Genomic DNA, 23,402 nt, shown 5'->3' on the forward strand with positions numbered 1-23,402 from the left:
TGGTGACGGAGGTTACATTTCCCTGTGTTGTTGGGACTCACTGTTCAGAGAGGGGTTAGTTGAATGCTGCAGTGGGAGCTTTGGAGATGGAAAGAGTGAGTCTTATTTTCTGCAATTTCATCTGATGATGAAGGGCTGTCTTTTCTTTGGAAACACGCAGCTAAAGGCCAAAAAAACAGCTATCCAATATCAGGGCAAGAAAGGCCTCTTTAATTACCTTTTTTCTTGTTTGCTTTTTTTCCCTCTCCTTTCTGTGTACCTCACCAGCTGGTGGCCAGGGGCATTTAAGAACAAGCTTAATTCAAAAGTCAAAAATAACCCCATGCTTTTTCCTGCTGTAACTTAGTGAGTGAAGTCCAATAATTATTGCAGGATTGTTCTTTCACTGCTCTCCCCAGTCCTCATTGCTTCATTTAAAATGTGAGTTACTAAATTATTATTAGTAAATAGGAGATGACTGTGAGTGTTGTGCTTGCATTCTGAGCTAGTTCTGCCTGTGTATGAGCCACAAGGAGTCTGCTTGGAGGTGCCCAGCTCTCCCAGCTGGGTTTCAGGGAAAGTTTACAAATTTGCAGGTTTTATAGGGGCATTTTCTGCTCTTTCTGCCACCCCTACTGACTTTCTTGTCTAATTAAATGGGTGATAAGTGCAAGCAAGAGGGGCAATAAACCGTCCCATCTTGCAGTGGCACTGGCTGTCAGTCACTAGGAACACCTACTGTACTCCTCTGTAAGTCCAGCTATCTTTTCTTTAAATGTCAGGTTCAGGGAAATTTAACTTCCAGCCCAAGAAATAACCCACACCTGAGAATGGATTGGTCTCTGTGCCCTGGCAATACCTACAGTTGTTATTAATCTGTATGGGCCTCTGTTCCAGCACCTGTAGACAATTAATCTTGCGAGAAAGTAGGAGAAAGAAGGGTTGTTTGGAAAGTATTCCAAGTCGTTATTTTGGTGAATAGAGGGATAAAAGATTAGAGGATATCTCTCACTTCTCTTAAAACAGGCTAAATATTCAAAGTAACAGGCTAAATATTCAAAGTAAATTTCCACACATAGTATTTTTGTTAAATGAAAAGCCAACAAAAAACAAAGAACTGTGACTGTGGATCTCTGGTTTCTGTTCTGCAGGCCTCTCCCATGGCAGCTGTGTGACACAGAGACAGTGCACAATGCAAACAAGCGTCATTCACAGAATCTGGAAGTGTGTTTTAAAGTAGAATCTCAGGCCCATGTATATTCAGCTGGTCATGTGCTTGCATATGTGTAAACTTATTTGGCTAATTCTTTTAGGTCAGAATGATATTTCAGCAGTGAACTGTGCCTTCTGCTACATCCAACACAAATTGCTCTTAAGCTGAACTCTCAGAGCTGAAACAACCATCCTCATGCTAAAAATAGTAATTGGGCTGTTCCCACTAACCAACCACAATTAACTACTCTCATTTTGGAAAATTTTGAGGTTTCAGGTGGCCTGAGCTGTGGTAACATAGTTACTAAAATTCAAACTGTGTGAAAGTCAGGTATTTTAAGTTGTTAGATTTGTGGTTTATTTTTTCCTGTGGACACTAGATTTTAAACCTTGCGTGAGTGATAACCTAAGCACACAAGTGTAACTCACTTCTGGGATCTGAAAGTGCATTTTATTACTGTGCAGGATACAAGTTTTAGTATGATACCCCAAAGTAAAAACATTTATGCTTCTCCCTTAGGGATGCTAGCTGTAAAAAAATCCAGTCTTATTGATGAAAAACTCTCATCCCAACCCATTACTGGAACAGGTCCATTGTCCATTCCTTCCATATACCTCTCCTTCCCTACAGCTCAGTCCCAGGAGTGCTTTGGGCAAGCAGTGCACTCCAAGCAGGATTTCCCTTTCTTCTGCTTTGTGCAGCCTCCCTTTCCAATCAATTTTTGCTGAGCAAATCCTTTATCTGTAGTGCTGCACCTGTGTCTGCTGGTGAGACAGTTTCACGTACTCATTTAGAAACCCTTTCACCAATGTGAACTGTTGTTGCTTTTGTGCATGCTTTTGGTTTCCTTTTAGTTCTAAGGTGTTGCTTTCTGATACAAGGCAAAGGCGACTTGGTTTCAAGGAACAGAATGGCGACTTACTCTTTAGGGTCGCTCGGGCTTATGAAACACACAGACACTAATGTGGTGGACGGTCAAAAAGATTTTATTATCTTTTCTCGTGGGGTTTTATAATCTAGGGTTTTCTACATCATAGGGGATTTGTCTTTTACTATCTATGGTTAGTAAGGGGTGGAAATTTACTGGGTAGGGATGGAAAGTATTGGCATTTGGTTTAGGGGGTTGTATTTTTTTGAATTTTTTTATTTAAGGGAACAGGGGCCCTGTCTTCCCGTAACATCGTGAGATCTTCCAAGCGCCTGACCCTATCTACCACATCAAGGATTTTGACGAACGTAGATGGGATCTGATTTTTTGAGGCTCTGATCCAGTATCACTCCACTTGAAGCTCTGCAGGGTAGATGGGCAGTGAGTACTTCTGAAAGCCAGGCTGCTTCTCTTTTTATTTGTCTGTAGAAAGAACTGATTGTAACTTCTGGAATGTTATTACTTTTATGAGCTGTTGTCTCTTTACCTGCCTTGACTTTGAATCTCCTGATTTCTGAGCAACTATATCTAAAAAGCCTGTATGGAAAAAAAAAATCCACAAAGGAACATGTACCTGTTTTTAGAAGTTCCTGAAAACCTGAAAATGTTTAATTAAAATTCATGGCACTTCCACCAGCACCAATTTCTCTGTCTATTTGCATCTGTAGCATAATAAAATTTAAAACTGTCTCATATAGTTTTGTATACATTTCCTATGCCATTTGATCACATGCACGGAAAAATTACAGTAGTAACTTCTCTCTCCTCTTTGAGTATTTGGAAAAGGGAACCCAAACATAAACATATTCCATTTACACCAGCATACCTGAGATGTAATTATATTTACAAATGCAAAGTGGTACCCTTCAAAGTACCTAAATAGCCTATAGATTTTGAAGTACATTCTTTAGTTGTTCAGCAGTGAAAGTAGGCTGTTTATCAACTAGAAGTTGCTATCTGACAGCTGCTAATGTAACTCACCTGAGTTTACTTATAAAATAATCTAGGTACTTTGGTTATGAGTTGACAATTAAAAAAAAGAAGAGGGGAAGAGGCGTTAGAGTGTGAAGTTTGAAAGCATAGAATCACAGAATGATTTGGGTTGGAAGGGTGCCAAATAAGGTGCCTTCAAGCTCTGGCCATTGTTGTTTAGATGGATGGTGCCTCTCATTTTTTAAAAGCAAGATCGGTTAATCTTGTCAAATGATGGATTTAACTTAAAATCTGTTTTATAAAGCCTGCCATGCTCTTTTTTGTCTGTAAAAATCCCAACAGTGATCCACCAAGTCATTTTGTCTTTTTAAGAGACAGAAGCACAGAAATTCCACAGGGACTATTGAATTGAAAAAACGCAGTTCTCAATAAGGAGAGAAAAAATGTATTTCTCAAAAATGACCTCTAGGACTGTTTTCATAATCAAGTCCCTGACTATGTCATGTCCAACAGACCAGAAATTTAAAAGACATTATCAGAGGTACATGTATCTCAAGCAGTTAGGTACTCCAGTATTTGTTGTATACCAAAGCCCAGTGTTTACAGGTCACTGTTATTTGTGGGGCTTCCACTTAACCCTCCAGCAGGGGACTGAGCCCACATATCTTGTCTCCTTGAATGCTGAAATTGTTGGAGTCCTCAGTAAAATCGTGGTTTTTGTGGAGGTACAAGGACACTCCTTGTGCTGTTGGATCAGACTTGTCAGAGAATATCTCAGGATGAGGTGAGACAGAATGACTTTTTGGGATGCTGAGGGAGCTTTTGCATGAGATGGACCTTAAGCTGGTCAGCAGTGCCAGGCCTCAGACAGTTAAGCTTGTACCAGCCCCAGAAGTGTGCAGTCTGGCCCTGGAAATGCAGCCAGAGGGGTGTTCAGCCACCTGTAAGGTGCAGGAGGGCTTTTGTGAATGACAGTGGGACCAAGGGATGGACACAATATCCATCAACAGTTGAGGGTAGGGATGCTTCCTTCTCCTTGTGCACTGAAAACTCAGCGCTTCAAGGTGTCTTACTATTATATTTTGATTTAGGAATGTAGAAGAATGAGGTTAATGCATTTATGCAACATTCATGGTGAAAATATTTTAAGACAACCTTCTCTGTGTAACTATCTTGACTCTTCCCAGCTCCTTCAGTTAGAGTCCACACCAGCGTGAATGCAATTTCCATGCATTGTTTCAGTCTGGAAATGAAACAATTTTCATTAATGGAAACCTGGTTCTCAAGCAGAACAATTAGACCCACTTCAGGTTGAAAAAAGATAAAAGCATGCTAATTTGGATGAAGGACTCTTCTTTCAAGGCAGCCAATTGAGTCATCAGCCAGCCACCCACCTGACTGTCTAACAGGTAATTAGGAGATAGTCCTCTTTTTAGTGTAGAGCGTGTGCGTAAACCTCCACACAGTGGTGTCACTGCCCATTGGGACTTCCAGGGGAAATAGCTAGGCAGTGGCAAAAGAGTGAGAAGAGCACGTTTGTCGGGCGGTACCCAATGAACTGACTTCTTTTTTTATTTAGCTTATTATTTTTGTCTTTTCAGCAGCTACCTGAAGTTTCTGTCAGAAAAGCCATCATGGCAGACCTGGGCTGCAAAAAGCCCAGCGACTGCACTGTCTCCAGGCTCCTCAGCGTAGTGGAGAGTGAACTCCGGGCTGGAAGAGACAAAGGCGACCCCACGGAGAAACAGCTCCAGGTTGTCTTGGAGGATGCGACGCTATGGCAGAGATTCAGGGAAGTCACTAATGAGATGATCGTGACCAAGAATGGCAGGTAAGTGATCTGCTCAGCACTGCGGGCTCAGTGGAGGTGACAGCCAGAGGGGTTAAGCTCTACAAAAATAAACTGTGTGTGCAGACTCGACAGAACTGCAATGAGCACACCAGAGTTTATAGGGGACTGCAGCCTTGCAGTCTCCTAAAACCACTGTATGAACAAGATGGGGTGACCCTGCTTCTTTTTGGTCACTGCCAAACCATTCTTCCTTTGAAGCATGCTGGAAAAATATATAGGTTAACTTGTGATTGCAGAAAAAGGAAACTTTTCCAAGGGAATATCTCTCAAAACCTTTGTAATGACTTTTTATGCTAATAATCATCAGTCTATATTAGCAAGTTCTCACCTGTAGGCTTCAAATTACTGCACAGAAGCTGATTGGTGTTGTTAGACCCAGCTGCAGTTCTCATCCCTCTGGCCTTGAGTATTAACAGCTTATACAAGCAGTCTGTACCAGAGTGGATGCAATAAAACTGCCCTACGTGCTCTATATGTATGTGCAGTCTGAATTGCATGGTCCCAGAGTTGTTGCTGGTGCCCTTAGAAACAAGTGTGGAATATTGTTTAATATACACTGTTTTAGAAGGACAAAGCATTGTGGTATAAATAGATCACATGTCTTACTATTTGGGGAACACAGAAAGGCACAGGAAAAGAGTAAAAAATCTGGTGAGAAGGATGCTAATTTTGAAACAGGCACTAGCTTGAAGAAAGCTCTCCACAGAGGTTCTGCTCTGAACTGGGCTGACAGCAGAGTCCAGCCCATAACAGACAAGCAGCTATCAGAATTAGATTTGCACAGTGGTACTAAGGTTTTTATTATTTTATCCTCGCCAGCCTTTTGCTGCCCCCCCCCACCCCAGCTGTTCCCTCAACATGCACATGTTTTATGAGACCTCTCAGGAGATCCACCTAGGAGAGAGGAATTAAAAAATGGAGAAAATTATTTACTCATGTGGTGTAATTTTGCAGACTTTGACTTAGCAGAATTTGTGGAAGAAATTACTGTTGACTGTAACTTGATGAGGGACATAGGTGAAAGCAGTAAAAATGAAAAATCTTGTCTGTTGACTCAGCAAGGTGATTCTGCAGAGAGAAGTTACCATCTCAAAGGACCAGCTCTTGGTGTAAGGGCACTATTGCCATTCTGATTCCTCCTAATAACCTATACTGATAGACATCTGCTGCTTAGATTCTTTTTATACTGTGAAGCTGATTTTACTTCATTTAAATTGCTTTGAAAACAGCTGTTAGGTTACAGATGGCTTCTAAGTGGACTTTCACTTGGTGTACAGTAGCTTAAACTGTCTCCTTAACAGTGTAAGTGACTAAAAATGAGGCAAGATGGGTTTGTTTCCGATTAATTAAATTGGTACAAAGAGTCACACGTTACCAACAGGGTTTTTTCAGTTTCTTTCCTTGCAGCTAATGAAAATTATGACTTCACAGTGATACTAGTTCTTTCTGAAATGTCAGGGTGAGTGTGTAGATAAAATATTTTTATAATGTTGGTAAGGGAATATTTTGTTATCTGAATATGCCTGAGTACTTTTTATTTCATTGTGTAAGCTGCCTGATTTTTTAATTTTAACTTATACACTCCTTATCAGCCTGATTCTACTTTTCCTATAGTCAGTGACATCTCTAGAAATGTCAGTGAGAGCAGAAATTGAATTCTTTATGATCAAACTACAGCAAAATTAAAAATTACAAAAGTAAGTCACACTGTCATTTGCATTAATCCTTTTAACATAGTTACTGTAGCAGAGACTATGAAAAAGGATCTCTGCATTTCTGAAAGTATTTTTCATCCAAAAACACAGCATCACACTAAAACAAAGAAAATACAGACTGTGGCCTGTAGCAAAGAACTCTGAACCATGCTATTCAAACGGATACCAACTTGAGACAATTGCCTGTGATTGCTGAGTTTTTCTCAGGTTCAGGATTCTTCAGTGATTTTCTCCAGAGAGATTCTCAGTAGAAAAAATATTGATCTTATTCTGCTGCTGCTAAATCAGTACAACTAAACCATTCTTGCTGAAGGGTAGATGAATGCTTTTGAAAACTGTGTTCTACAATGAAAGAGAAGAGTCAGCCTGAACTTTTGTGTGTGAAAATGAAAACAGTTGGTGTGGACAGACACATTGTCAGCAAAGCTCCGAAATTAAACAGAAACTCAATATGGGAGTGTACCAGAGAATGAAAGTCTAATTGATTAGTGATCCTCAAGTGTCAAATTCTAGCATGCACAATTCTATCTGCTCTGAGTCATCTCTAATTGGTACCGAGGGTCCCAAAATGTCACAGTAAGATGAACCAACTTCAGTGTTAATATACAGATATGCCTCTGTGGCTGCATCATACTTCATTATAATAATCACCTGCCCTAGTGATATGCCTAGGGGAAATAGATATATTCTGAACAGGATAGATATCATTAAAATTGAAACATGCGCTATATCACAAAATGCATCTCAATGGGTACAGCTGATAGAGTGGGAAACCATCTTCTGTTTTACTCAGATCTATTGTATTAAATTGACACTTCAATATTAAATACAGCGTTATCTGACTCAATAGGTTTCCTCTCTCAGTGTTTATACCATACTAGCTGGGCAGTATCCTGAGAGTTTGCAATCCCTGTTATTGCCTGGAGACAGGTAGATGCCACTATTCCCCTCTGCGTATGGGGAGAATCCATAGGGGATCAGTGCAGGCAGCCATGAGTGGGGGGAAAACAAGGAAAAGAAGCCCTTTCCAGGTTTGAATGCTAAAGCAACTTTACTGGTTACTGCACATCCAAGTCTGATATCAAACATCTTCCCACTCAAGGTCTGTACTGTGGAGAAATTGCAGCAGATTTGCTCTAAATAAATTGAAGAAGCTGAAGTGCTTGGCTATTGCAGAAATGGAGGTCACTTGTGCACCTACCTGATCATTGAAACAAACACTCTGACTGAAACAAATTTGGAGAAATCACAATTTGCCATGCTAAAAGACAGATTTTAACAGTAAAGCCACTTAATCCGCAGAACATGTTAGGCGGTAAGTTTTCCATTGTTAGAGTCTGTACAGTCAAAACATGCTGGTCCAAGTGAGGCAGGGAACTACAGGGAAGTAGTTCCCACTAATCTTAGTGCTACAGGAGGTTAAAATGAATGGTAACAGTACTCTCTTCTGGATTGGTCTATAGGTCCTTTGGGGATAAACTTGAGCCTCTCAAATAAAAAGGCAGAGCAGCCTGCCTGCATTGTGGGCAGAGGAATTAACAATCTGCATGTAACACAAACAGCTCTGCATAATCTAGTGAAATTAAATTTTCATGTGGATTTATTTTCTCCCCTAATTCAATTTCAGCTATGTATCTAAATATGTTCCTTTGAACATTGACTGGGGGAGATCTAAGTGTTGGAAGGAGAAATGTATCCATACTTTTTATCACATCCCAGTTTGATAGCTGGTACATCCTGGTCAGAAAGACAGGTGTAGTGTGTAAATCCTTGACTAGGCTTCTATTTAATTAGGAAGGTTGTGGTTCATAGTACCTTGGAGACCAGTGAGGAGTGCCGTTCCTCAGGGGTCAGTACTGGGACTAAAGTTTTTCATTACCTTTGTTGGTGACAGGGGCACACCCTTAGCAAGCTTGCCAGCAGTGCCTAGCTGCGTGCTCTGGTTGACATGTGGAGGGAAGGGTTGTCATCCACAGGGATCTGGACAGGCTTGAGAGCATGGCCTGCACAAACTCCATGAAGTGAACTTTGTGGTTCTGCATTGAAATGTAGGCTGGGTGGAGAATAGGTTCAGAGCAGCCCTGAGGACAAGGACTCAGGAGTGTTGGTGGACCAGAAGCACAACATGACCCAGCAATGTGTACTAACAGCCCAGAAGGCCAAACGAATCCTGGGCTGCATCTAAAGCATCATGGCCAGCAGGGCAAGGGAGGGGATTCTCACCCTCTGTTTCACCCTTGTAAGAACCCACCTGGGGTGCTGCATCCTGCTCTGAGGTCTCCAGTACAGGAAGGACATGGACCTCTTGGAGCAAGTCTGGAGGAAAGAACCTCTCCTATGAGGAAAAGCTTAGGTAGCCGAGGTTGTTCAGCCTGGAGAGGAGAGAGACCTTATAGCAGCCTCCCAGTACCTAAAGGGGGCTGCAAGAGAGCTGTAGAGGGACTTTTAATAAGGACAGGCAGTGATACAAGGGGTGGTGAGGCACTGGAAAGGGCTGCCCCAAGAAGCTGTGGATGCCTCATCCCTGGAGATGGCTCAAGGCCAGATTGAATGAGGCTCAGAGCAACCTGGTCTAGTGGAAGATGTTGGGGACACCAATCCAGGGACTGGGACAAGATGATCTTTAAGGTCCCTTCCAACCCAAACCATTCTATGATATCTTCTTCAATACTGCACTGACATGGTATCAGCAAGTATTAATATTAGACGAAAAATCTCAAATTTCTCCAATTCTGTCTTTTCCTGTCAGCAGAAGGTGCTGAATGCATGCAGCAAAAACTATATCAAGGTATCCAGAAAGGTGAGTGGGATGTCATGATTGTAAGCAATTTGCATTTGTGTGTCACTAGATAGTATGACTGCAGGGGCAGAGATTTCCAGTGTCCTTTAAGACAGCCTGGAGTTTCAGCTCCCTTCTTACATATTTTGGATGTCTTATATGGCTACCTAAGCCTCGAGAGCTACCTTACCTTAGCCCCATAGCTATGGACCTCAGGCCATTCCTCTCTCTATATCCATAGAGAAAAGGAACCTAGAGATTCATTGGCTTTCATTGGAATTTATCGTCCATAAAAACGTGGCATGCAGAAACAGGCAGTTGCCAGGTGAGGTTGGTCTGGAGATGTCTGGGGCAGGGAGGCCGGTTACTCATGGAAGAGGAATGTAGGAGGTGATACGTAATAGCAATTACCTGTATTCTTTGACAAGCTAAGAAGCTTAATGAAAAGGATACCTTTTCTGGGATACACCTGTTCTGATGTCTACACATTATTCCCAGTTCCTCCAAGTGTTGGAGCCCTACTAGCTCTATTGCTGCAGACTTTCAGGTGCCAATCCAGAGCTGTGTGAGATCGATCACAAGCACTGGGACAGCTTAGAAAACCACTGAAAGTCAAGCTGTGAGCTCCTGCAAATCTCCTTTACAAAATAAAGAAATAATAATAAAAGGGGATTGAGAAAAGGTGGCATTGGACCTTTAGGCACAAAAGGAGTATTTTCCCAAAACTAAACAAAGGCAGGATTTCAGTTTTAAACACACGAGACAATAATGGAAGGCTGGGTAGAAGTTAAGAGCTTGTGTGTAAGATGAAACTAAAAGCAATAGGACATGGTCAAGCTGCTGAGGTCAGGGAATATGGAAGTATGGGACCAAATTACTGGAGAAACTGCCAAGTACAAGGTCTGATGGCAAGGGTAGATTGAAGGAAGGGAGGACGGGTTTTTTTATACTGAGCTAGTCAGTGAGCATCTGGAAACAAACATACTGAGGAGAGTCTTTCGACAGTAGTTTCCAGTGGTGTCACCCTTTTTTGTTTCCCTGGCCAGGCGGATGTTCCCTGTTTTGAAGATCAGTGTGTCAGGCTTGGATCCAAATGCCATGTATTCCTTCCTGCTGGACTTTGCTCCGACTGATGGCCACCGCTGGAAGTATGTCAATGGAGAATGGGTGCCAGCTGGGAAACCAGAGCCACCGAACCACAGCTGTGTCTACATCCACCCAGACTCTCCCAACTTTGGGGCTCATTGGATGAAAGCTGCCATTTCCTTCAGCAAAGTCAAACTTACCAACAAGCTCAATGGGAGTGGGCAGGTATGGCCTGATGTTTCCACACCACCTCTTGGCTTCAATTGCAAGCACCTACCAATCAAGAAATATCAAGGATCCATTTATGTAATTATAGAAGCCCTTACAGGCCTCTTCACCCACAGATGCCAATTATTCTCTGGAGGCCAAATGTAAACAGGGATAAACAGGCCTTAATTGGCACTTTCAGATTCTAATGGACTTCTTGATGTTAAGAGAGACAGAGTGCTGTGGTTTACTTAATCGTCAGGGGTCTTTTCAGAGTTGGTCTCGTGTGCTGTGGATTTTTACATAGGACTTCAGAGAAAGGGGGGAAAAATGGCCATGGGTATTAGGTTTTTGTTGTGCTCCCCAATGTTGTTTGGTGTAAGTGGAATGTTGGCAGGAGTCAGATGGCAGAATAAAAGGCTGCTCCTAAATGAAATAATTACTGTGTCTGCTTCTGCATCATGATAATTATCAATATTCTATTAAATCAGCTTTGGCCTTTGGAAAGAAACCACATGTACCAGAAATAAGTGACTTTCTCTTTGAACTGCTTAAAAATGCAAACAGGAAAATTAGTTTTGTTTCATATTTTATTTTTGATGATGCATCTAAAGGCAAAATGTTGCACAAGACCTTTTGTTCGCTTGTTTGTTTGGTACAAAACGCCTACGGTGGATGATACTTGTCAGCCCAGAATCAACTTCTTTAATGTAAATGTTATATGCTCTCAATCTATTATTTCCATTAGGTTTATGAGGTACCTCTGTAAGCTTAGTGCTCTAATGAGGTAGGAAATTATCTCAGGTTTTACTGGTTGGAGAACAGGAAGATGATCTGACTTTTCCTTAGTCATATATGGAACCAGCACACAAGAATTACTGTAGAGCATAGAACAGGATCTGAATTTGCAAATGCTTGTCGTGTGTCCAGGATTTCAGAAAAGTCAAAAGCCTCAGAAAAATATGCATGGGGGGAAAAAAGCTACAGGAAACCTGGGGGGTCAAAGAGTCCCTGGGGAAAAAACAGGAGAACATTCTGTATATATATGAAGGAGAGGAAAATAATAGAAAGCAGGAGAGGAAAACCATATGAGAAACAGAACCCAAACAAAAGTTACTAAACAATAATTGACTGAAACTTCCTTTGCTTTCTTTTGAAATCATGACCACAGTATTAAAGTAAACCATGTCCCCACTCTGTGCTTCAGCTACCCCTTCTCTGATGGTTTAGAAAGTAATTGGTGACTATCTGTGCTTTATGCTAATAGCTGTGTTCTTTCTTATATATATATGTATATATATATGTATATATATATGTATATATATATGTATGTATATATATATATATATATGTATGTATGTACACATCACTTTGAAAAGTACAAATTTAAAAAAATAATCTTGTTCTTGCACTAGAGCCAATTAAAGGACTTCCTGGAATCAATGCTATTCACACATTTAGTGCCAGGTTAGATGACCTGCCAAGGCCTGTTTGGATACACTTCATCTTGCCCAGAGAGAAGACTGGGTGACTGCCTCAGCTTCCTGCTGGCACCTTTTCTGTGATGGTGATTCTGGTCTTCCAGACAGCAGAAGCAGGATTGGGAGTGCCCCTGAGCTGTTTCAGCAGCCTCTAGTGCAGTGGGAGCCCAGTGGTTTGAGGGCCATAGCTGCTAACACAAATACTCACTGCTGCTGCTGCTGCATCCAAAGCCTTAAATGCAGTCCAGTGAAGTCTCATTCTGTTTGGCCTGTAGTTATTGCAGGGCAGGTAGGCACCTGCCCTTCTGCTTTAGGAGTTGCTGGCTGGGGAGGTTCAGCAGCAACGGCTGCCTTGTCACAGAGCCAGAGGTTGGCTGTGAGGTGCCAGAGTGACACTGGGGGCTGTCTCTCTGTTTTGTTTCCTGCAGATAATGTTGAACTCCCTGCACAAATACGAGCCCCAGGTGCACATTGTTCGTGTAGGAGGCCCCCACCGGATGGTGATGAACTGTTCCTTCCCTGAGACGCAGTTCATAGCGGTGACTGCCTACCAGAATGAAGAGGTAGGCAGTGCCACACTGTGCACCACTGAGGACATCTGTTAGAAGCTAATTAACTACAAGACCAGCATGCCTTTTTCTTGTTTCCCCAACAGTCCCATGCAGTGTAATACTCCATCCACTCTAATACTCTGTCTTTTCTCTGCAGTAGAACGTTGACTAATCTAGTGTCTGGCTTCAGTAATAAGCCAGGTTTAGCTTAATATCCTGCCACAGCTATTCCAGACTGGTCTATCTGTCCTGGCATCTCAATCCTTTACTGGAAATAAATGCCAAACAACCTAAAATATCTTTCTCCAGCAATAACCGATAGTCATAATGATAACCCTATCTCTCCATGTCCCTATAATACATACAACTGCAGAACAACACAATACTGCATGGGAAAATTTCTGCCCTTGAGGGATACTTTGGACTGTAAGAATTGCTAACTCCTGTGCCACATCCCTTAGCTAATGTTGCTGCAGATTTTATTCATACTTGATAGGAATTCAAGAGTGTGTAAACCCTCTTGAAAGGGTCCACCATTCCACCACATTTACCAGACAAGCTCATGCCAGGCTGCCCCAGCTGGTGTTTTGCCTGTGGCACTGATCAGTGCACAGCAAAGCTGTCTCCTACCCAGCCTGGGGAACATCAGGTGTGGGGATATATTTTAGGCTAACCCAGACAGTTCCCCTCAGATTACTCTGGAAGATGTTTTGTCAAGTTTCTATTTCAAATTGCCTTCACTAACATGCCTTGTTTTCTGTAAACTCAAGATAACAGCTCTCAAAATCAAGTATAATCCCTTTGCCAAGGCCTTCCTGGATGCAAAGGAAAGGTAAGTTCATCTTTGTTTTCTTTGATCCAGTGGCTTTTTGCTGCTGATATGGTTAAAACCATGACATTACCACACGAAAGATAAATTACATAACTGAATCTTGTTTCTGCTAAATCCAGAGTCCCTGCAATGGTATTATCCGGGAGACTATATAATTATTACAATAGGTGCTGAAATGGGTGAATGTGCTCTTGGGGATCCTGGCAGTTATGTCTGTCTACATAGAAAGCCTGAAATGAGATGGTGTGAGCTTCCCCAGTAGTGTTATACCCTACATATGTCCATTACAGTGTACTTGCACTTCAGTGAATCCTGTAATTTGATAGGTCAGGGAGAAAAAATGTTAACTCCAAGTGTCCAAAAGCATAGTTGAAGTGAAATTACAGTGTAACTGTAATGTAACTACACTGCTGTTGTTATAAATTATAATTTATATAAAATATATAAATTATCTGTGTGATAATTTATGATGGGTTTATTAAAGGTAAGATGTCAGATATGCTTCCATCAGAAATTAATTGTAGTTTGTCTTGCAAAATTTTCCTTGCATCACCCACGTTAATGCACAGTGGCATCCAAATGATGCATTCCAGCCCATAATTTCTAATTAATTTGGTTTGGACCTGCTTTATCTTCTGACATGTGAAGTGTCCCATGTGTCTGCAGGAGAATCTGTATTTCCTTTCATTCCTCTCACCACTCAAGAAGTTGCTGTGTCTCAGTATGAGGGTTTCCAGCTGGGCAAGGGGGAATGCTGCCTTCAGCTTGCCTGCAAGCAGGAATGGTGCTCACAGGCAGATTTAGAATTCCATATTCAGTTCCCAAATATGGCAAAAAATTAGGAACATTTTTGTTTATGTCATCAAACAAAAGCTCCAGCTTCCTTTATGGCAGAATGTAGGAAGGTCTACTGCTGCCTAGCAAGGTTGAAGAAGCGGGATTTCCCTCCTTTTTCACTCATTCTCCAATTTTTAATGAATAGTTCTGGTTATAACTTTTGTAATTTTTCAGTGAGAACACTTACCTCTAAGTATTTTGCTTTTCAGAAACCATTCTAAGGATGCTCCAGAGACAGTCTCTGAAGGTCAACATATGACATATTCTCACCGTAAGGTTTTTATTTATGTCAACTGCAACTTTTGTGAGATATGATGGGTGCTGGGAACCTGGGCCTTGCTTAACTGGTTCATGCTGGTCACTTACTATGTCCTGAATTATGTTCATAGAGAGGGACCCTTTAAAAAAAACCAAGAAGATTGAAGAGACCTCACAGTAGGAAATAATGTGAGAGGTCCTGCAGAGGGATGATTTCCCATAAATTCCAGTTTTTCAATATTAAAAGTAATCTAGAATCAAGATGATATATGACATTTTTAGGATTTTCTTACCCCTTTTTTTTGTATTTGTGAATGTTTTTATCACTTATAAACTTATCTTTCATGGGTAAACAGGTAAAAAATGAGGAGAGGCAGAAGCTGCATTTGCTTTACTGATAGTTTTTCTTTCATTTGTTCTTTAATGTTTGTGACATTTTCTGGTTGCTTTCAGGACTTGTTTTCAGTGTTGGTGGGTTGGGAGGGGAGTGGAGGGTTGCTATTTTTTTGTCAGTTGTTTCACAAACCAGTACCTTAGCATCTGCTTGGTATTTCTTAGGCACAGCTAATTCTCCAAGAAGGCTGGTTATTTCTGAGTTGTACTGTAGCACTTGAATGGAGCAATACTAATAGTTTTGTTCTCTCTTTTCCATCCAAGTGGGTGGCTGGTTGATTTCCAACCCAGAGCCAATGTGTGCCTCGGGAAGCTCTAATTACCAGTATGGTGGAGCTTTGCCTCTGCCCGCTCCACAGGCTCCCCACAGCTGCGAGAGATTCTCGGCCCTGCGAGGCCATCGGGCTGCTCCATACCCACCCTCCTACATGCAGAGGAATCACTCCCCTTCAGGTACTCCTGGAGCACGGCTCTGCTGCGTCTGCCTGCCTGCCCTGTGGCGTAGGTCAGCACAAACCCTGGAGCAAGGCTAAGCTCAGGCCAGTAAAGGGCGTAGTGATTCTTTGCACAGAACCCTTCAGGCAGCCAAACAAGAGGGACCGGGAACTGGGTGCACTCTTAGTGATAAACCAGAGTGTACGGTCTTGCTTTCACTACAGCTTCCAGTTATACAAAAAGAGCATTGCAGGTCTTCTTTCGATGCCCTGCCATGACACAGTTGAGTTCTCAAGTCAAAGCAGCTCTCAGGTAGGAGCTGAATTGGGGCGAAGGCATTTTGGTATAGTCAGAACCTCCTCTGAGTCCCTTTCCCTTTCTAGATCTGGGTGCAAATCCAGAAACTGATTGTACTTCAGTCAGAACAAGTGGTTAGAAAGCAGAGTAGGGATAAAGTAATCTGCTTGCTAATTATAATTTAGCAAGAATTCCTGTTTAATGGAAATATTTCTCATGGAAGGGTTTGGCTTGAAAGGGATCCCAAAAATCATCCTGTTCCAACCTCCCTGCCATGGGTAAGGGCACCTTCCACTAGACCAGGTTGCCCAAAGCTCCATTCAACCTGGCCTTGAAAATTTCCAGGCATGCGGCAGTATTTATAAAATTTTATTAAGTATTTTAGCTCAAATTATAAGGAAATCTGTATCAAAACATTATCTGATATATGTCAATTATAAAAAAATATTAGTCAGACTTGCAGAAATGCAAATCCTATGTCTGTCATGCTGGGCCTTCTCATGTATCACACCTGGGATTGCAATGGCACCTTGCTACTCTCTAAACAAACACGGGAATTTTGCCTTTTTACCTGTGGTTGGAATTTCTGTCCTATTACCTGTGGTTGGGCACCTCATGATCAGATTGCTGCCTTAAGCCTGTCCATTTTTTGCTGTCTTAAGACATTGTCTGCAATGTCACTGAGGATTTGTTTGTTGCTTTTTTTCCCTCCCCAAAGTTAACTTATTGGACAGCTCCAGCAATAATCTTCAGGTATTCTCAGGACACGATAGCTGGACTTTGCCATCCTCTTCACAGACTAATTTGATCTCAATGCCACACACAAAGGGAGGTGCCAGCCCTGGATCCAGGTAAGGTTACAGGAAAATTGCTGGTATGAGGGGCACTGAGGCTGAATAGGACTGTCTTGGTGATTTGCCCTTTGTTCCAAACTTTAATCAGTGTCCAGGATTTGAAATGTGTCCTAAGTGCCCAATTCAAGATTCCTGGGCAAATCTTTCTGACAAGCTTTCTTTCTGCTCTATGGGAGCTTCATTTTTCCCCAGCATTGCTGAAAACCAGGATCTTGGAATACCTACAAAGAATTCTGGACCCTACAATCTGTGAGCATTTTAAAACCAAATTATTCTTCTTCCTGTATTTCTCACTATTATCCTACATGAAATGAGGATCCTATTCTAGTAGTAAATGGAATTTAGATCTAGAGAATCAATTAATTATCAAATCTTTTTCCTTATTTTCCCCAAAAGAATGCAATAATTTCTTCTCTAACTTAGGTGTCAGGAAAATCAGCTGCAATTTCAAATGCAGCGTTATCTGATTGAGTAGATTTTCTTCTCAGTGTTTATACCCTAGTAGCTGGGCAGTGTCCTGAGAGTTTGTGACCTCCCTCTCCAGAAACTCTTCTGACTCTGCTCCTAAGATGGGAAGAAGTCACAGAGGCCCATAAAAAATCCTTACACTTTGAAATCTCACATATACTTGTACATTGCTCCCCATGCCTCCCTCCAGGGTCACCAGGTGATGGCTACTGGTGATTTTTCACTTAAGATCTTTGAGGCTGATCTAGCTTGGTAACCTGATTTGAATAGCTGCCTTTGAACAGATAGTGCAATTGACTTTACTATGCCAAGTCTTATGCAGGCTAAATGCTTTGAAATAAGTCATTCAATCTGTGCTGCTTTTTTTTCCAGCCACTACCCTTGCCTGTGGACAGTGAGCAACAGTGCTGTAAATGCTGCCAACCCAGGAAGCGAGGTGAACAGCAACCCTCCAAGTGTGTTTTTAAGGGGTAATATCCCCTTACCTGCTGCATCATCAGTGCAAATCCCTCTGCAGGGAATGGTGTCTGGCAGCATGGAAGCACAAGGGGAAGGCACTCTCACCAGACTGAGTGACTCTGCATGGACATCCCCACACTCCTTTCAATGGACAGGCAGCTCCTGAGGGAAGCTCAGCCAACCAAGACTGACACAAATGGCAAATGATCCCTTAGGAGTGCAGTGCAGAAATGTATGCAGGAAAAGGACTTCATCAGTTCCCATAATGTACCTTTTGTGTGCCAGCTAAGCCAAAATTCAAAGGCAGGAAATATTATACAAATCAGCTTGTTACTGCAATTCTATGCATCATTCAGGATAAAGTCCAGAAAGAATCTTTTTAGTTAGCTTTGCTTCTATATCATGTTAAAAATGATCAGACATATGAGACTGAGTGAAGCAGACATGGCAGCTGGATACCCGCATGTCATTTTAGAAGTTCCCTCTGTAACTAACAGCCAAGTCCAGGGAAAATTGTGAGCAAGTTTGCAACTGGTCATTTGAAGGGACAGCACTGTTTTAAAGGCTTTCTGAATCTCTTACATAGAGGTTTTCACAATACCTGAAACTAAACCCCTCAGGGGATGAAATTAGTCTGACATCCTAATGCCACCTGCATATTGCAGTCTCGTCCCCTTCCCTTCTCCAGCTGCTGTTTGCTGTGTGTATGCCGTGGGGACAGTGGGCACCCTCAAACTGCTCAAGTGACCACATTGTAGCAGCAGGGTGAAGGGCAGCTAGTTTAGCGTTTAGAGTCTGATGTTACAGTCTTGGAAATGGAAAGCTCCAGTGTTTCAAATATGTGCTATATTTGAAAGGATGGAGGGAAAAGAATTATAGAAAAAATGTTCAGCTTGCATTTCTACTTTGCTTTAGCTATACAGTACAAATAAACTACGAATACATGGTGTAGTATCTCCTCAGTGCCTTTCCAAGGTGTATACACACATCCAATCTTTCTCACCTAACAACCTCTGAGCTATTTAAAGCAGCTCTGCCAGAAGTAAGTTGACAGAAGAGGAATTTCATATTCCTTGTCCAGTTACTGGGTGTAAGCTCTCGGGCATGGTATTTCATGTCTTCACACCTGTTTCCCTTCTCACTTTGTCTGCTTCAGCTTCCTTTTTCAGGCTACTGCTTTTCCCATCCTGCATGAGTGCACAACATTTAGCACAGTGAAATCCTGATCCTGTCTGGGATTTCTAACCACTACTGTGATGCAAACAACAAGAGTCATCCCCCAGTCTTCCTTGTCCTTTCATGTATGTCCTGAGGCAAGTCTTATCAAATTCTCAGAGAGGAGTTTTGCTGTTTGGTCTCTATAAAGAAAAACGAAAGAAATCTGCAAGCTAACTCATGTAGATATGTCCCTGTATAATGAAATTCCCAGCAGCAATTCTGGTCTGTTTAGAGTCATGTTCATTTGTACATGGCTGGCACCATCTCCAGCATAGAAGAAGATTCTCTAAAGCTCCTGTGAGCTGTGGTCTCTGCTTCTGCTAGATACAGCAACATTCCCTTTGTTAATACTCAGTTACTGCATGCAGACTCCGGGAGCAGCATTCTATTTTGGGTAAACATTAGAGGCAGCAGTAAGAGGAGCCTTTTGATACACATCTGTCTGGTGAACTCAGCAAGCTTAGGTTTGATATTCTATTACCTGGCCCAGAAGCCCCCCCTTAAGTTGCTCTCAGTGTTATGCATTTTCATGCCTTCCCCATCCGGCTTTGCAGATCATCTGCAGGCAAGTTCATGCACCAGAATGTACTCAATAACACTGTTAGCTTTGCTGACTTGTGCTGCAATCCCCTAAGATCAAAGAAATACAGTTGCTTTGGGTTTGCATTTTTATTAACAGTGGCATTGGTCAAACAAGAGTCAATAGAGTGCAAAAAGCTCTGCATCCTGGTCTCAGTCTTATCCTTGTCAGTTCTGACTGCAAATCTGCCTTCTCAAGTTCTGACAAAAGCTTTGTGATGAGTTTGTCAATGTTATGTTTCTCTACCTTGTGGCAAGAAATGTAAGTAAGTGTTTCTCTCAAAAATAACTCTGCTTTACAGATGAGGTTTATTAACTAACTTATGCTACCCTCTTCTGGCTGTTCAGCTCCCCACAGACACATCACACACAGAGTCTACATAAAAATGCTAAAAAACAGGCAAGCGGTGACTTCTCTGTGTTCCAGGACTTTAAATGCTTCTTTCATGGTTAATGAATTGGATAATTTCTAATCCCATATTACTGCATTACAGTAATACATGAGTGTTACTCAAACTGCATTTTTATTTCACAAACAAACAATGTAGGGGAACATCTAATTAGCTTTCCTGACAGTCCCATAGGATTGAAAGAATTAAAAAATGATCAAAATGAACATTCAAAGTGGTTTTTCTTTCTTTTCACTGTAAAAGCAGCCATGACTCATGTCACAGGCAAAAAGTTCTGAGATCTCAAAACTCAGCTAAATCTTTTTCATTGCAAAAAATCTGATTTATCACGACCCCAAAAAATGACACAGAAAGATAAAAATACCCTTGGTTTGCTCACTACCCATGCCCCCATCTCAGTACAAGCTGGTATTTGGTGCCCAAAGCCTTGGGCTTCACAATAGCAGGCAGTGTACTGATCTCAGGTTTTGTGTTGGGGGGTCCTGCAAAGGAACAGGCAGTAGGACTCAATCCTGATGGGTTCCTTCCAACGTGAGATCTGTGATTCTGATCTATCTTTTTGCAACTCTGGTGAATTATTTGGGAACTACTCCCTGGTTTGGACAGATTACTTCTAAGCAGCAGGAGCACTGGAGAAAGTTTTTGCTAACTATTCACAAGAAAAACTGCTGTTCTATCTTCACAGCTCTGCTTTCTCAGCACAATGGACTTCCCCACAGCAAAGTAACGGGCTGGGATGCTGGCTACAATGTTCTCCTGTGGGAGGCGGATTCCCTTAAACTGTGTATAAAACTGTTCCTCTCCTAATAAATAATTACTATGGATTTGATTTTGCTTAGTACATCATTACTATGGATTTGGTTTTGCTTTAGTACACTTGTTTCTCAGCAGATTTCTGTTTGACATTAAAACTCATAAAAGGGTAATTTCTGAATGAGTATTTCCCTGGTTGTTGTAAACAGTAACTGAAATGGCAGCATGAAAAGAGAGCAAAGAGCCCTCTCCACAGGTTTTATAAAATCACTTCCTTACTTTGTGGAAAATAAACATACTAGAAGACTGGAATAGCTCTTTAGAGGTCTCCAGGGTAGATATGCTACCTGGTATTAAAGACAGTTTGTAATTTTTAACCTGATTTGATCATGAAGCCTACATGGTAGGTTTTTGTCCTGCCAGAAGCAATGCTGGGTATATGGCTGGTACCTCTCAGACCTCTCCCCAGGACAGCCAAGGTGCCAGGACTTGGGAACACACCTCTATGCAAATCTCCATATTATTAGAGGAAGGAAGCCTTTATTTTCAGTTTTTGCACTTTAGCACTGTACTCACCTATTAAATGTGAGGATGCAGGGTGGTTTTTGTGGCACCTCATTTAAGCATATAACAAAGAAGCGGAGTGTAGGTATACAGTTTGTGGCGATTGGGAGTGGGGCTGTGGCTGAGCCGCATCCCTAATGGGCTACAGCTGTGAAAAGCAGGTGACCAGCATTGAAAGCAACAAGGCATGGAGTGCCCATGTGCACTGACCTATCACGAAAGGGAACAGAGGGCACACACGTGCAATGAATGCAAGATGAAGGGTGTGAAAGGTTGGGCTAAAGAACAAGAAGGGTAGATGCTTGAAGCCTTCTGATGGAGTATGGTGTTACTCTGTATGGGGAAGCTTAAAGCTTTCTGGTATTGTATGGTGATACTCTGTGGATTGTGGCTATCTTGACTGGGATATGTGCTGTGACATGCTGTCATAGTAGAGGGAAGTGGTTAATGAAAGCAGAAGAGCTATAAGGTAAAAAACCTGAGATGTCAGGACAGCCTGGTTGCCTCTGATGCCACAGGTCCTGCCCCAAGGTCTGCAGCTGCCACTGGGCCGCGGTGTCCCTGTCCTGAGAGCCTGCCCTTAAATTTTTCCCAGGGGCTCCAGTGGCCCCTGGATTGGAGGCCTCTCCTTAGCTTTCCTGCCAGCCTGAGGCAGGTGCCCTTTGTCTCAGGCTTTCCCCTCACGGTTTATTTTCCTGGCTCTGGGACATGGGTGTCCCAGTAAGGCAAGGAAGTGCATCTGGCTATGCCCAAGGAAGTGTGGAGCAGGTTTTCTCTCACAGCCCACAGCTCCCCAGACACATCCCTTTGTGAGCCCAAATGGAAGGCTGGTGCCTGCTGCTCTGTGGCGGGTGCGCTCAGCAGCCCATGTGTCCTCGTGCCAAAAAGTCCCTTCTCTCTCCTGTGCTTCACTGTGTCTCTTTGGGAGATGAGCTGCTCTGGCAACACCTCACTCAGGCCAAGAGAAAGGCTTAACATGTGGCTTCAAGTGCTCTCTTCCATGACTCTGGAGTCTTAAGGGAATGCCCCTATGCTCCCTGATAGGCAGAAAACCAGAGAGTGATAAACACCCCTTGCCTGAATTCTCCAGTGTGAGCCCAGATGTTTCCTGTGAGCCAGACCTGAGTGCTCATCAAGACAGACACCAGTGAGTGGCCCTGTCAGTTTAAGCTTAGCTGCTGCTGTTTGTCCACACTGGGTGCTTGGTTCAGCTCTCGGATGTAGCTTTGTTGTGAAGCTGGTTCTGGGTTCACATCCTCGGGCAGATCCTCTGCACAGCTCATTTAGGCTCTGTGTTTCTGTTTGTTCTTAAAATAAGCTTGGTAACAACTGCTAATATTTAACCATTTTTATATTTCAGCCATGTATATTGGTTATACAAGTTAAAAATAAACCTTCTACATTTAACTCACTGGTACGGATACACTGTTTCTACCTAATAGTTGTGGCTGTTGTGAGTCATAATCTGGTAGGTCTACAGCAACAAGGAATAACAGTCTTTACCACTGAGATTCTAATGCTTGCTTTGTTGTTTGGAAGTGTCTAATTTTGAGAAGTTGTCAAAACATAAATTGAGTGATTTTAATGGATAGCTCATTTTTTAAATGAAGAATTAATGGGACTAGGGGACGATGTGGATTGTATGGACTGAACACCTACAGTTTTCATAGACTTTCTGTAGGACTTTGTATAAGTTACTAAGCCTCACAGGTCAGGTGCCTGAGCATCTTTTTATTGTCTCAGTGGCAGTGTTGCATCCATCTCAGTTTCTTATCTGAAAACTGGGCATTTTACCTTCCTCTCAACCTCTGTAGTGGAAGACCTCTGAGTAGGAGTTCCTCTTACTGTCCATATATACAGAACTGACAACATGAGTTCTTGTCTTGCTGGGGCCTTTTGGTGTAGTCTTTCATGTAAAAATTCCATATTCTTGGAGTGTTTATATGTGTATCACCAGCAGAGGAAGAATCAGTAGCACTGTGGTCTTAATACTCTGTGAGTAACACTTAATACTGTGAGTTGTGCTCTGAAGAAGACATCATTGCTGCTGCCAAAACATAAATTGACCCTAAGAAGGAAGTGATGTGTCCAAGTAATCTGCTGTGGGGAGTGATGTCCCTAAAAATGTTTTAGAAATCTGTTTGCCTGGCTGTACATTTGAAGTGAAATTGAGGTAAAACTGTCTTCTGTTGTTCTAGGTTGCTCTGGCAAAAATCAGGGAAGCTTCCATGTAATTCACCTCACCTTTACTTCTGTGACAAGTCTTGTACGGAGGTCAGATGCAGCCCTGTACCAGGACAGACTGCATGTAGGCTTTGTGC

General features: G+C 42.2%; 1 protein-coding gene across 2 annotated transcripts; it reads left to right on the forward strand.

The window, feature by feature from the left end:
• Positions 1-4,482: 4,482 nt before the first annotated feature.
• Positions 4,483-20,614, forward strand: TBX19 (T-box transcription factor 19). 2 transcript variants are annotated; one of them, XM_074534715.1, is made up of 9 exons: positions 4,513-4,574; positions 4,655-4,884; positions 10,446-10,710; positions 12,602-12,736; positions 13,495-13,556; positions 14,603-14,664; positions 15,309-15,497; positions 16,495-16,627; positions 17,471-20,614. In XM_074534715.1, exons 2-9 carry the CDS (start codon positions 4,688-4,690, stop codon positions 17,721-17,723), a joined length of 1,296 nt encoding a protein of 431 aa, XP_074390816.1. In that variant the 5' UTR covers positions 4,513-4,574; positions 4,655-4,687; the 3' UTR covers positions 17,724-20,614. The 2 variants fall into 2 exon arrangements, with proteins under 2 accessions (XP_014127507.2, XP_074390816.1); XM_014272032.3 differs by having other exon boundaries at positions 4,483-4,884.
• The last annotated feature ends 2,788 nt before the right edge of the window (positions 20,615-23,402 follow it).

This window comes from Zonotrichia albicollis, chromosome 2 (assembly GCF_047830755.1).
Source record: "Zonotrichia albicollis isolate bZonAlb1 chromosome 2, bZonAlb1.hap1, whole genome shotgun sequence".
Taxonomy (NCBI): Eukaryota; Metazoa; Chordata; class Aves; order Passeriformes; family Passerellidae; genus Zonotrichia; species Zonotrichia albicollis.

Excerpts from the sequence above, each read along its gene's own strand:
- TBX19 (XM_014272032.3), top strand. The coding sequence starts at position 4,688 with ATGGCAGACCTGGGCTGCAAAAAGCCCAGCGACTGCACTGTCTCCAGG. Across the intron at positions 13,557-14,602 it reads TTCCTGGATGCAAAGGAAAG|AAACCATTCTAAGGATGCTC; the intron begins GTAAGTTCATCT and ends TTTGCTTTTCAG. Across the intron at positions 16,628-17,470 it reads GGTGCCAGCCCTGGATCCAG|CCACTACCCTTGCCTGTGGA; the intron begins GTAAGGTTACAG and ends TTTTTTTTCCAG.